We start from the raw sequence: 14,331 nt of genomic DNA on the forward strand, positions 1-14,331 counted from the left end.
CTATCTCCCAGCTCCTTTTTCACCCCTGTTCTCCTCCTCACCTCCTCATTTCTCACTCTATCCAGCCTAGTAACCCCCACCATACTTCTCAGACACCTCATCTCAAACACATTCAAACTCTTAGTTGATACTAGACACAATCCTTGAAGAAGACTCAGCTAAGCTGAAATCCGGATCGGAGATTATGACAACCTATACACAAGTTCTACTGAATTTAGACCCTGCAATGCAGCAGTTAGTGAGATCTTTAGAAAGTATCTGCAAGAAAATTATTAATGCAGAAAACAGGATTACCTTCAACAAAATATGTTTATTAAAGGAAAGAATGTTAGTATTGTATATGTGCTATTCATTGGTAATATTTCCTACATACATATACCAGTTACGGCTTTTTCCCCCCTACAAGGGAAGTAGCCAATACATGAGGGGCTGACCAAGGATGAGATGGATGGATGGGGTAAAAGGGGCTTTGGGAAAGAGGGGATTGTCTGTTGAGGAAGGACAGGAGAGGACAGAAGATAGGGGTGAATGGAGAATGGTTGTGTATGGATATTGCTGTAAGGCATGGAAGGGAGTGGATGGGGGATGGGTGATGAGGGAGTATGTGTGAAAAAAAATTTGATGCAGCCCGAAGGGATTTCTCACTGTCTTCACTTATTTCTGCATGAAGGGACAGAGAGGGGGAGTTGCTGATTTGATGAAGCAGCCTTACTCTGTATGAGCTGTGTCGTGTAACACTGCTTCTGACCCAGGGCAGTGGACAAGATGCAGGGATGACCTGTCATCCAGGAGGTGGCAAGATAAGAGGGAGGGAAGGGGGTGAATGGGAGTGGAGCATGTGGGGATGGAATGGGTGAGAGTGGTTTTTATGCCTTTGTTTTTTGGCTACCTCCCTTGTAAGGGGGAAAAAGGCTTTGGTATATGTATGTATGTAAGAGATGAAATGCCGGAGAAGTATTGTAGGGGCTACTAGGCTGAATAGAGTGAGAAATGAGGTGAGAACAGGGTGGAAAGGGAGTTGGAAGATAGGGTTGATGAAAGAGTATTATGATGTTTTGGACACATGGAAAGTATGAGTGAAGAAAGATTAGTAAAAGAAGTGTGGGAGATAGGTTCAGTGAGTGAACATGAAGGGATGACCAAGGATGATATGGATGGGATAAAAGGGGCATTGAGAAAGATGAGGGTGTCTGTTGAGGAAGGAAGGACAGAAGATAGAGGTGAGTGGAGAATGGTTGTGTATGGATGATGCTGTGATGCATGGAAGGGAGTGGGTGTGGGATGGGGGGTTGAGGGAGTATATATGAATAATAATTTGATGCAGCCCAAAGGGATTTCTCTCCATCTTCTCTCTTTCTGCATGAGGGGATGGAGAGGGGGATCACCAATTAAATGAAGCAGCCTTGCTGGGGATGTGCTGTGTCTTGCTACATTGCTTCTGACCTAAGGCAGTGGCAAGATGCAGGGATGACCCATCATCCAGGAGGAGCCAAAAAAAAGGGAGTGATGGTGAATGGAACTGGAGTATGTCGAAATGAAATGGGTGGGAGTGGATTTATGCCTTTGACTTTGGCTACCTCCCATGTAAGGGGGAAAAAGCCATTGTTATATGTATGTATTTAATTCACTTTTTTGCACAAGGAGAGCTGACAGCTGGCAACTACTTCTCTACTACTACTATTAGCAGGTGACATAGAAACAGGTGCACACAAATACATTGCATACATCAACATAAAGTTTCTTCTCAGAGAAATCCATGGTAGGGTTGCTGCAGGGTTCTGGGCTCCTGTTAGTGGAACTTCAGGCAACAATTTTTGTTAAGAACTAAAGGAGATAACCTTTAACCTTTTTTGGTGGATGTGCTGTGTCTTGCTGCATTGCTTCTGACCAAGGTTGATGGGCAAGATGCAGGGATAATCCATCATCCAGGAGGAGCCAAGATGGGAGGAAGGGGTGGTGAATGGGGATGGAATGGGTGGAGATGAAATGGATGGGAGTGGAATTATGCCTTTTGACTGTGGCTACCTCCATTATAAGGGGAAAAGGCCCATGGTATATGTATGTATGTAAAATTCCCTTAAATGAATAAAATCCGTTGATAATATTCAGAATGATAAACAGTTCAGGTGTTGCTTCAAGTTTCATTGACCAGAAACCTGGAGCCCCACAAAAGCTGGTGTTGAAAGAGAGTTAGCTAATAGGGTTGATTAAAGAATGCTGAGATGGTTTGATCATATGAAAAGAATGAGTGAAGTAAGACAGAAAAAAAAAGTGTGGAAAATAGAAGTAGATGTAAGAAACTAAAGTGGAAAGGGAATTTTTGGTGTAGACATTTAAGTGTGTGTGTATGCTTTTTCATGGTATTCTATTGTATTTTAATGAGATACCCTTTTAAATTTTAGGTGTTTGTCATGGCCTGATAGTAGTGCCTGTTTGAAGGCTGTGGGTCTCTTTGGTGTAGTGGTACAATGGATGGTTGGGGAAGGACAGCACTTGAGTCCTGAAGCTGTGACACAACTCCTGATGGGCATTCTACAGGGCCTTCATGTTCATGGCGAGCACGAGTCCAACCAAAGTTTCCTCCTGATTACTGCCATCCATACTTACGAAGCTCTCCGTCCCCACTTCCCCCACCTGCGTGAGGTTCTAGACAGTCTTCCTGGTGTTCGTCCTGAGCATGTTAACAGCTTTGAGCAAAAGATGATTTGTCCATCTCAGAATCCAAATATTAAGAGTTCCAAAGTTGAAAAGATGAAGAAAGAGTTGTTCAAGAAAATTGTACATCAGGTGAGGTTTAAGGAGATTGTGTAAGCTCTGTATGTCATGTGTATGAGATGAAGAAGTTTTAGTAATGAACACCCCTGTGTGGGCAGACTGCCCAAATCGTGGCTGTTGTGGTGGAAAAATGTTGAAGGACAAGCCTTTGCTTTCCAGATTGTTGGCCGGAATGTTGGACAAGCCTTCAAGAATGAAGTTAATATCCAGGAACTTCCTCCAATGTTCAAGGCACCACGACCTAAACAACCTAGAATTGATGAGACAGAAGAAGATATTGGATTGTGCTCACTCTTTGGTCCCCAAGCAGATGTGAATGGCCACCACACCCAGCAGCTTATGACATAAGAAGTTGTTGTTGTTGTCGTTCCCTAGACTGTCTGTCCGAGCAGTCCCGTGACATAAGAAGTTTATTTGGCTGATTGCATGGGAAAGAGTCAGAGCTTGAGGCATTTAAGAAGAAATGTGGAGAAAGAATAATTAAGCCTCTACAGCAATATTGAGGAAATTTTAGGAAAAAAGTGAAAATGGTAGAGATGGCATTTGTTGTTGTGCTGTTTATTTAGCTTAAAATATCAATCAGCAACAATTGAGAGACATTTTTAATACTTTTCTATACTTTTGCACTTTTTTACCTGTTGTATTTTATTTTAACCAAATATGTAGCACCTAAGAGATATTTATAGGAACTACCGGTATTATGTATTTACTGAATTCCCAAAGATTTTTACTGTTGCAATCTGAGCTGAACTGGACATAAAAATTTTGATACTATAGAGAAAACAGTTTCAGTTACTGTAGAGAATATTGGATTTCACAATATTTCATATGACACCTTCAGTTGACCACACAGAAAAAAGATATATATTTTATTTTAGTGTTAAGTGAACACTTAGATGTGGTTGGTTGTAAATTGTTGAGGCGTAATGACTTGTGAATTGTTTTGAAAACATTCCATCTGTATTTGGGAAGGATATTAAACACCAAATTTGTCATAATGGTTAGAGAGCTGAAAATGAATTTGAAAATTCATAGTCAAATTAAAGCATTCCCCCAAAATTTGATTTTTTTTTTCCCCCCATTGCATGGTAATACACCTAGGTCTCTTAATCCAACACTCACCAACTGCCGCTTATGCGGATATTTCGGCCCAGGATTTCAGGAATTGGCCCAGGACATAAAACACCACCATATCTGGAAATGGGTTTATGTCTTGGGGCCAAACATCTGCACATGTAGCAGTTGGTGAGTGTTGGATTATGAGACCAAGGCATACTTAGACAGGTTTATTATAAACATTCTTAATGTTATGAATCAGTGGTTACTACATTTTATCAACCTGTTAGATTATTTTCTGTGTCTTCACTGTGCACATCTGTTGGTATTTTCATTTTTACTTCTCATTTATTTGAATCTAGTGCCCATATATTTGAAAGTTAATTTCCTATCTCTCCATAACCACACAATTCATGGGTAGACATGGATCATGAATGAAATCATATATATATATATATATATATATAATATATATATATACACTCATCTCTTGTTTTAATGGACAAAGTCTGTTGCAGCTGACTCAGTCTGTAAAGGGATTATCATACTGGGATTCCATGGGCTTTACCAGGTTGTAAACCGATATGAATGTTAGACATACTGTTGAAATGTGCTTAAAGAAGTCTAGATTTCTGTAATCAAAGTCATATTCTAGATTTTGAATGGAGGTTGGAGGTATGGAAGAAAAAATTGGCCAGTGTGACCCTTAAGCCCCACATGCTGCAGACAAAGTTGTGGAAGGAATGAATACAAACTAATTCTAAATTACAAATGTTTAATTTACTGCATTACAGATCATAGTGTATATTTAAAGTGTACAGGTATTTTACACTGTCAGAGTGGGTGGCTGTTAATATTAGCCACAACATAGTGTTGGTAACTACGGACATTCAGCATTATTGAACCGATGTTCCCCCTTTTTGTCCATTAAAATAAGGGATGAGTATAAGTACGATGAGTACATAATATATATCTAAATAAATGTGATTTGAGTTGATTTAATGTCATGAACACCATTCAGAAGAGGACAGGGAAATGCTTCCTTACAGAGGACTTTTTGAAGGAGGGAATTTAATGTCTTATACCCTTACTACAAGGCTGTATGGTTGATCTTTTGTATGTAGTTATTTGAGTGGAATTATTGTGATGGTAGTGGAGGGAGGTTGTTCATTTGATGGAGAGAAGTGTTGAGAGTAAAATGAGAAGGACAAAGAGAAAGATTACCAGGAGAAGCAGAAAGAAGTGTGGGAGGAGGTGAGGGCCAGAGAGTAGTGCTGGGCAAATATCGCTAATTTCAATATCGAAATTATTGGTGAACAACAATACAGTTACCGAAATTACCGACAGTTTACCGGTAAAAGACTCATGAGGTAGTAGTGACGTCACAAGTTCGAGTCGAGTTCGAAAGATCAATGTTTTTGTCCTTTAATAAGCTATATCTCTGGTTCTATTTTACATATTGTTTTTATTGTTATGTCATTGTAAAGGGAAAAGGTCATACTTTAATTGGTGCTACTATAGTCTGCTATCTACCGCGCGAGTAAGTGAATGGAGTGTGTCTGAGGGTGGGTGTGGTGTATACATATTCGTTTGCGTGTCTGCATGCATGGGTTCATGTTTGGAGGTGGTAGTGGTAGGCAGCTACCGGTAAAGTTACAGGTTTTATCCAACAACCTTAACGATAGCTTACCGGCAAACATTCTGCTACCGTTAAAGCTTCGTTAACCGATAACTCGATAAGCTATACCATAACATTCAGAGAGCGGTAAGCACGTCTCGGCTTGGTGGTACTGAGTGACGGGCCCAGTGACCCGCTAATTTTACCGGTTAAACTTTTACCATTAAGCAAGTATATACCACTAAGGTCTCGGTCATTTTTTTACCATTAAAACCATTTTTTTCGGCACTTTTAATTTCTCAATAGAATTAATGTTATTCTGTGATCAGCATACGAAACTGTATTAATTCTGAAAGTTTCATAAAAAAAATTCCACGTGTCGCCAAACAAAGACCCATATAATATATGGGTCTTCGTTTGGCAACACGCGGAATTTTTTTTATGAAACTTTCACAATTAATACAGTTTCGTATGCTGATCACAGAAATAACATTAATTCTATTGAGAAATTAAAAAGAGTGCCGAAAAAAACGGTTTTAATGATAAACACATACTGAGACCTTAGCGGTACATAATTGCTTAATGATAAAAGTTTAACCGGTAAAATTAGCAGGGCAATGGGCCTGTCACCACTGTCACTCAGTACCACCAAGCCGAGACGTGCTTACCGAAGTTACCGCTCTCTGAGTGTTATGGTATAGCTTATCGGTTAACGAAGCTTTACCGGTAGCAGAATTTTTGTTGGTAAGCTATCATTAAGTTTGTTGCCGATAGAACCGGTAATTTCACCGGTAACTGCCCATCACTACCAGAGAGGAGTAGGAAAAGAATGTGTATGTTTAATGAAAAAGATGTAAAGTGTGCAAAGATGTGTGGGATGAGGATGGAAAGGAATAAGAAGCATTGAATGGTGGGAATGAAAAGATAAAGGTAGTGGTAGAAGAGAAAATGTGAACATTTAAGGATTGGTTGGAAGGTAGAGCTACAGAAGCACATGAGAAATACAGAATAAGAGAAGCAAAATGCAAAGTGAGGGAGGCAAAAAGGAGTGCAAGTGTTAAAGTGTGGGGGGGAAAAGAATGCTGCAACCAAATATTCCCACTTGGATTGTAAGAGTCGAGAAAAATGGGACGAGGATTGGGACCAGGCATCCTTCTCTCTGTAGTGCCACAGGGGACATTCCTAAAAAAAGTAATGGCATAAGAGGGTCTAGGAGTTTTCCAACCAGCACCCAAAGGTTTGGGTCTTTTAATGTGTGTGGATGTTGTACAGATGAGAGTAAAAGGGAAGAGATAGGTAGTATGTTTGTGAAAAGAAAGATGGATGTGTTGGCATCGAGTGAAACTAAGTTGAGAGGGAAGGGCGAGTGTGAGTTTGGGAGTGTAGTTGGGAGGTTCTCAGGAGTGAAGAGAGGGCGAGGGAGAGAAGGGGTGGCTATACTAGTAAGTGAAGAGATAGGTAAATGTGTAGAGGAGTGGAAGGAGGTTTCTTCAAGGTTAATGTGGATGAAGGTGAAACTGGGAAAGGAAATGTGGGTTTTTGTAAGTACATATGGGCCTGGTAGTGAGAAGAGTGTAGAAGAAAGGGAGGCTTTTTGGATAGATTTAAATGAGTGCATGGAGGGATTAGGGAGGAACATCAATGTAGTAGTATTGGGAGACCTTAATGCTAGGGTAGGAAATGATCCAATTGACGGAGTGGTTGGGAAATGTGGAGTTCCAGGAAAGAATCATAGTGGAGAATTAATGGTGGAGATGTGTTTAGAGAGTTGATGGTAGTAAATACAGTGTTTAGGAAGAAAGTCAAGCATAAGTGCACATGGAGAGGGTAGTAGATAGAGTGTGAATGGACTATGTAGTGGTAGATAGGAGTATAATAGGAAAAGTTAAGGATGTACATGTTCTAAGGGGAGAAGGTGGGAGAATATCAGATTTTTTGGTGGAAGGTAAGTTGAGAGTGGAGTATAGATGGAGAAGAGGTAAAGGACAAAGGTAGGGAGGTGCTTAGAATGAATTCTTTAAAGAAGGAGTACAAGAAGAAGCTGAGAGAGGAGTGGGAGGGAGTGAAAGATAGAGTAAAACTAGGAGTGGAGGAGGAATGGGGATGGTTCAAGGAGGGAGTCACAAAGTGTGCAAAGATGGTGTGTGGAACAAGAAGGACAGGAGGAAATAGAAGGAAGGGTAGTGAGTGGTGGGATGAGGAAACGAAGAAGGATTTGGAAGAGAAGTAGTAAGCTTTCACAGATTGGTTACAAAATAGGACAAGGGAGTCATGTGAGAGGTACAAAGAAAAGAGAAGTAAAGCACAAGGTAAAGGAGGCAAAGAGGAGAGCAGATGTGAAATGGTGTAAGAGTATGACAGAAAATTTTGAAAATAATAAAAATGTTTTGGAAAGAAATTAAGAGAGGAAGAGGAAGTGAATCAAGTAGAGAAGAGAAGGTAAAGGTTTTGCAGATATACAGGATAGGAGGAAAGGTTTTAGGAGCTGTCAGGAGTTTTTATGAGAGTAGTAAAGCATGTGTCAGGATTAGAAATGGAGAGAGTGAGTGGTTCAAGGTAAAGGTGAGACTTTGTCAGGGATGTGTTATGTCACCCTGGCTGTTCAACTTATACATGGATGCGGAGGTGCGAGAGGTAAATACAAGGGTGGTGGGTCAGGGATTGGAGACATTTAAAGAAAATGGAGAAAAGTGGGAGGTGAACCAGCTGTTGTTTGCGGACGACACTGTGCTTGTAGCAGGATCAGAGGAGGGATTGAGGAAGTTGGTGACAGAGTTTGGGAGAGTGTGTGAAAGAAGAAAGTTGAAGATAAATGTAGGTAAAAGTAATGTGATGAGATGTATAAGGGGTGAAAGTGGCAGCAGACTGGAAGTGAACATTAAGGGAGAGAAAGTGGAGGAAGTGGATAGTTTTAGATACTTGGGTGCAAATGTGGCAGGAAAGGGAGGAGTGGAGGTGGAGGTAGAATGTAGATTGAGAGAAGTGAGTAAATGCCTTGGTGGATTCAAAAGTGTAATGAGAAATAGACATTTGGGAATGGGTGCTAAGAGGAAATTGTATGAGGGAGTGATTGTTTCAACAGCACTATATGGGGCAGAAACATGGAATATAAGAGAGGAAGAGTGAAGGAGTTTGAATGTATTTACCTAGTTGTATTTTATGGGACTGGAGCTATGCTCATGTTGACCCGTTTTTGTATCTCTCTACATCTAGTTTGCTTTTGAATTCGTGCATATTTCTGGCATTAACTGTTTCACTGTTCAATTTGTTCCAGACGTCAATTACCCTGTGTGGGAAACTGTTCTTTTTCAGGTCTCTTCTGTAACTGTCTTTAGTTTCTTTGTGTGTCCTCTTGTTTCTCTTTTGTCCCATTTTGATAGGTCATCTCTATCAAGAACTTCCATTCCTTTCATAATTCTAAAGATGGTCAACAAATCGCCTCTCTCCCTTCTCTGCTCTAGTATTATCCATTATAATTTCTCCAATCTTTGTTCATATGTCAAATGTGTTTGAGATGAGGTGTCTGAGAAGTATGATGGGGGTTACTAAGCTGGATAGAGTGAGAAATGAGGAGAACGGGGGTGGTAAGTGAATTGGGAGATAGGGTGGATGAAAGAGTATTGGGATGGTTTGGACACATGGAAAGAATGAGTGAAGAAAGACTAGTAAAAGAGGTATGGAAGGCAGATGTGGAGGGAGTGAACATGAGGGGCAGCCTAGGATGAGATGGATGGATGGGGTGAAAGGGGCTTTGGGGAGGAGGGGAATGTCTGTTGAGGAAGGACGGGAGAAGACAGGAGTGAATGGAAAATGGTTGTTTATGGATGATGTGATGCATGAGGTGGAATGGGTGGGGGGATGGGGAGTTAGGTAGTATGTGTGAGAAAATTTGATGCAGCCCGAAGGGATTTCTCCCCATCTCCTTTTCTGCATGAGGGGATGGAGAGGGGGGTCGCCGATTTAATGAAGTGGCCTTGTTGTGGATGTGCTGTGTCTTGTGACACTGCCTCTGACCCAGGGCAGTGGACAAGATACAGGGATGACCCATCATCCAGGAGGTGCCAAGATAAGAGGGAGTGTAGAGGGTGGAGGGGAGTGAAGTGTATTGGGGATGGAATGGGTGGGAATGTTTTTTTTGTGCCTTTGTTTTTTGGCTACCTCCCTTGTAAGGGGGAAAAAGCCTTTGGCATATGTATGTATGTAGGAGTTTGACAATTGTACATACATATACCAAAGGCTTTTCCCCCCTTACAAGGGAGGTAGCCAAAGTCAAAGGCATAAATCCACTCCTGCCCATTTCATCCCCACATACTCCACTCCCATTCACCACCCCTCCCTCCCGCTTGGCTCTTCCTGGATGACAGGTCATCCCTGCATCTTGCCCACTGCCCTAGGTCAGAACCAATGTAGCAAGACACAGCACATCCATACCAAGGCTGCTTCATTTAATTGGTGACACACCCCCACACCCCACCCCACCTCCACCCCTCTATCCCCTAGTGCAGAAAAAGAGATGGGGAGAAATCCCTTCGGGCTGCATAAAGATATCATTCACACATACTCCCTCCCCCTTCCCCCACCCACTCCCATGCATCACAGCATCATCCATATGCAATCATTCTCCACTTACACCTATCTTCTGTCTTCTCCCTTCATTCCTCAACAGACATTCCCCTCTTTCCCAATGCCCCTTTTATTCCATCCATCTATCTCATCCTTGGTCGCCCCCTCATGTTCACTGGTTCTATTTCTGCCTTCCATACCTCTTTTACTACTCTTTCTTCACTCATTCTTTCCATGTTTCCAACCCATTCCAATACTCATTCACCAACCCTATCTCCCAATTCCCTTTCCACCCTGTTCTCCTCACCTCATTTCTCACTCTATCCAGCCTAGTAACCCCTACCATACTTCTGGGGCATTTCATCTCAGACACATTTAAACTCCCTCTTTTCCTCTCTTATATCCTTTAAGTGCAGTTGGGAAGGCTTATGGGAGGGTCTTGAATGAGAGGATTAGGAGAGGAACAGTGTGGTTTTAGGACAGGTAGGGGTTATGTAGATCAGATTTTTGTGGTAAGACAGATATGTGAGAAAGCTATAGGAAAAGATAAGGATGTATCTTGGGCTTTTATGGATTTGGAAAAGGCTTATGACAGGGTAGACAGGAAGGCCCTGTGAGAAGAATTACTGATATATGGGATAGGAGGAAAGCTGTTAAGAGCAGTCAAGAGTTTTTACAAGAGTAGTAGAGCTTGTGTTAGGATTAGAAATGGAGAGAGTGAATGGTTTGAGGTAAAGGTGGGACTTCGTCAGGGATGTGTTATGTTGCCCTGGCTGTTTAATCTATACATGGATGGGGTGGTGCGAGAGGCGAATGCAAGGGTAGTGGGTCAGAGGTTGGAGATGAAAGAAAATGGAGAAAAGTGGGAGGTGAGCCAGTTGTTGTTTGCTGACGACACTGCGCTTGTAGCAGGATCAGAGGAGGGATTGAGGAAGTTAGTGACAGTTTGAGAAGGTGTGTGAAAGAAGGAAGCTGAAAATAAATGTGGGCAAAAGTAAGATGATGAGATGTACAAGGGGAGAGAGTGACAGCAGGCTGGAAGTGAGCATTAAGGGAGAGAGACTGGAGGAAGAAGATAGTTTTAGATGCTTGGGTGCAAATGTGGCAGGAAAGGGAGGAGTGGAGGTGGAGGTAGAATGTAGATTGAGAGAAACAAGCAAATGCCTTGGTGGATTAAAAAGTGTAATGAGAAATAGACATCTGGAAATGGATGCTAAGAGGAGTGATTGTGCCAACATGAAGGAGTGATTGTGATTGTGCCAATATGAAGGAGTGATTGTGCTGATATGAAGGAGTGATTGTGCCGACAGCACTGTACGGGGCAGAAAAATGGAACATAAGAGAGGAATGTGTTTGAGATGAAATGTCTGAGAAGCATGATGGGGGTTACTAGGCTAGATAGAGTGAGAAATGAGGAGGTGAGGAGGAGAACAGTGGTGGAAAGGGAGTTGGGAGATAGGGTTGATGGAAGAGTATTAGGATGGTTTGGACACATGGAAAGATTGAGTAAAGAAAGATTAGTAAAAGAGGTGTGGAAGGCAGAGGTGGAAGGAGTGAATATGAGGGGGCGTCCTAGGATGAGATGGATGGATGGTGTAAAAGGGACATTACGAAAGAAAGGAATGTCTGTTGAGGAAGGACGGGAAAAGACAGAAGATAGGGGTGAATGGAGAATGGTTGTGTAAGGATGATGCTGTGATGCATGAGGGGGAGTGGGTGGGGGGTGAGGAAGTATGTATGAGAAATAATTTGATGCAGCCCGAAGGGATTTCTACTTGTCTTCTCCTTTTCTGCATGAGGGGACGGAGAGGGGGCGTCGCCGAATTAATGAAGTGGCCTTGCTGTGGATGTCCTGTGTTTTGCGACACTACTGACCCAGGGCAGTGGACAGGATGCAGGGATGACCCATCATCCAGGAGGTGCCAAGATGAGAGGGAGGGAGAAGGGTGGAGAGGAGTGGAGTATGTAGGGGTTGGAATGGGTGGGAGTGGTTTCTATGCCTTTTTCTTTTTGGCTACCCCATGTGTAAGGGGGAAAAGGCCTTTGGTATATGTATGTATGTTCCATGTTTCTACCCCATACAATGCTGTCGACACAATCACCCCTTCATACAACCTCCTCTTAGCATCCATTCCCAAATGCCTATTTCTCATTACAGTTCTTAATCCACAAAGTCATTTACTTGCTTCTCCCTATCTACATTCTACCTCCACTCTCTTTCCTGCCACATTCGCACCCAAGTATTTAAAGCTATCCACTTCCTCCTGTCATACTCTCCCCTTGTACATCTTATCACCTTACTTTTACCCACATTTATCTTCAACTTCCTTCTTTCACGCATCTTCCCAAACTCTGTCACTAACTTCCTTAATCCCTCCTCTGATCCTGCTACAAGCATAGTGTCATCAGCAAACAACAACTGACTTACTTTCCATTTTTTTTCCATTTTCTTTAACCATCTCCAATTCCCGGCCCATTACCCTTGCATTTACCTCTTGCTCCACCCCATCCATTCATAAATTGAATAGCCAATTCGACAAAACATATCCCCGGTAAAGTCTGACCTTTGCCTCAAAACACTCAATCTCTCCATTTCTAATGCTAAAACAGGCTCTACTACTATCCTAAAAAATTGACTGCTCTCAACAGCTTTCCTCCTATCCCATATATCTGCAATACCTCCCACAGTGGCTTCCTGTCTACCCTGTTGTAAGTCTTTTCCAAATCCATAAAGGCCCAAAAAATATCCTTACCTTTTCCTAAAGCTTCCTCACATATCTGCCTTACCACAAAAATCGGATCTATGCAACCCCTACCTTCCCTATACCCATACTGTTCCTCTCCTAATCCTCTCAATCAAAGCCCTCACATAAGCCTTCCAAACTACACTCAACAAACTGATTCCTCTAAAACTACTACACTCACACATGTCCCCTTTTCCCTAGTAAAGCAGAACTATACAGGCATTCTTTCATTCCTCTGGCACTCTACCCTCTTTTAGACAAACATTAAACAACCTCACCAGCCAGTCCACCATAACTGTACCTCCCTTTTTTAGACACTCCACATGACATCCATCTAACCCAGGTGCCTTACCTGTTCTCATAATTTTAATAACTGCTCTCACCTCATCTCTCCTTATTTCTCCTCCATTTTCCTCATTCATCATTGTCATTTTCTTAACGCTTCCCACTGCAACTACTTTTCCCTCTCTATCCTCCTTCATATATAGCAACTCCCTAAAATACTCTGCCCATCTTATTCTTACTGCTGTCTCTTCCATTATCATCTCTCCATCTGCACCTTTCCTTTTAACTTTTCTTCTCTACTTGATTCACCACCCCTTCCTCTGTTAATTTCCTTCCAAAACATCTTTTTATTTCTTTAGAAATATTCTGGCATGCTCTTACCCCATTTCACATCTACTTTCCTCCTTCCCTCCTTTATCTTATGTTTTACTTCTTTTTTCTTTGTACCTCTCATATGATTCTCTCATCCTATTTTGTAACCAATCTGTGAATATTCCTCTTCTACAACCATTGCTTCATCATCCCACCACTCACTACCCTTCTATTTCTTCCCATCCTACTTGTTCCACACACCATCTTTGCACACCTTGTGACTCCCTCCTTGAAACATCCCCATTCCTTCTCTACTCCTAGTTCTACTCTATCTTTCACTCCCACTCTTCTCTCAGCTTCTTCTTGTACTCCATCTCCTTTTCTTTCTCATTTAAGCAGTTTACTCTAAGCACCTCCCTACCCTCTGTCCCATTCCTTTTTTTCCACCCGTCTTCCACTCTCAACTTACCTTCCACCAAAAAATGATCTGATATTCCCCCACTCTCTCCCCTTAGAACATGTACACCCAAAACTTTTCCTACTATTTTCCTGGTTACCACTATATAGTCCATTAAAGCCCTATCTACCACCCTTCCATCCACCACCCTCTTTCATGTGTGGTTATGCTTGGCTTTCTTCCGAAACACTGTATTTGCCACCATCAACTCTAGACACATCACCATCATCTTTCCATTATGATTTTTTTCTGGAACTTTACCCTTCCCAACCACTCTGTCTATTGGTTTGTCTCCTATCGTAGCATTGAGATCTCCCAATACCACTGTATTGACTTTTCTCCCTAAGCCCTCTATGCACTCATTTAAATCTATAAAAAAATAAACTCTCTTTCCTCTACAATCTTCTCACTACCAGGCCCATATGCATTTACAAAGGCCCACATATATCTTACCAGTTTCACCTTCATCCACTACCTTGAAGAAACCTTCCACTCCACCACACGCTTACCTATCTCTTCAC

General features: G+C 41.9%; 1 protein-coding gene across 4 annotated transcripts in view; it reads left to right on the top strand.

Moving 5' to 3' along the window:
* The window catches only part of Ranbp21 (exportin-5-like protein Ranbp21), a 43,042-nt gene extending 38,832 nt beyond the window's left edge, over positions 1-4,210 (top strand). For 2 of the 4 annotated variants that reach the window (XM_076212174.1, XM_076212176.1), the window contains exons 15-16: positions 2,403-2,787; positions 2,935-4,209. In XM_076212174.1, the coding sequence (XP_076068289.1) occupies positions 2,403-2,787; positions 2,935-3,123 (574 nt within the window). In that variant the 3' untranslated portion in view covers positions 3,124-4,209. Of the gene's footprint in view, positions 1-2,402; positions 2,788-2,934 lie in introns of all 4 variants that reach the window. The other 2 variants (XM_076212177.1, XM_076212178.1) reach the window with 2 other exon arrangements.
* Positions 4,211-14,331: the final 10,121 nt, after the last annotated feature.

Source organism: Oratosquilla oratoria, chromosome 29, assembly GCF_046742065.1.
Source record: "Oratosquilla oratoria isolate Oo_2021 chromosome 29, ASM4674206v1, whole genome shotgun sequence".
NCBI lineage: Eukaryota > Metazoa > Arthropoda > Malacostraca > Stomatopoda > Squillidae > Oratosquilla > Oratosquilla oratoria.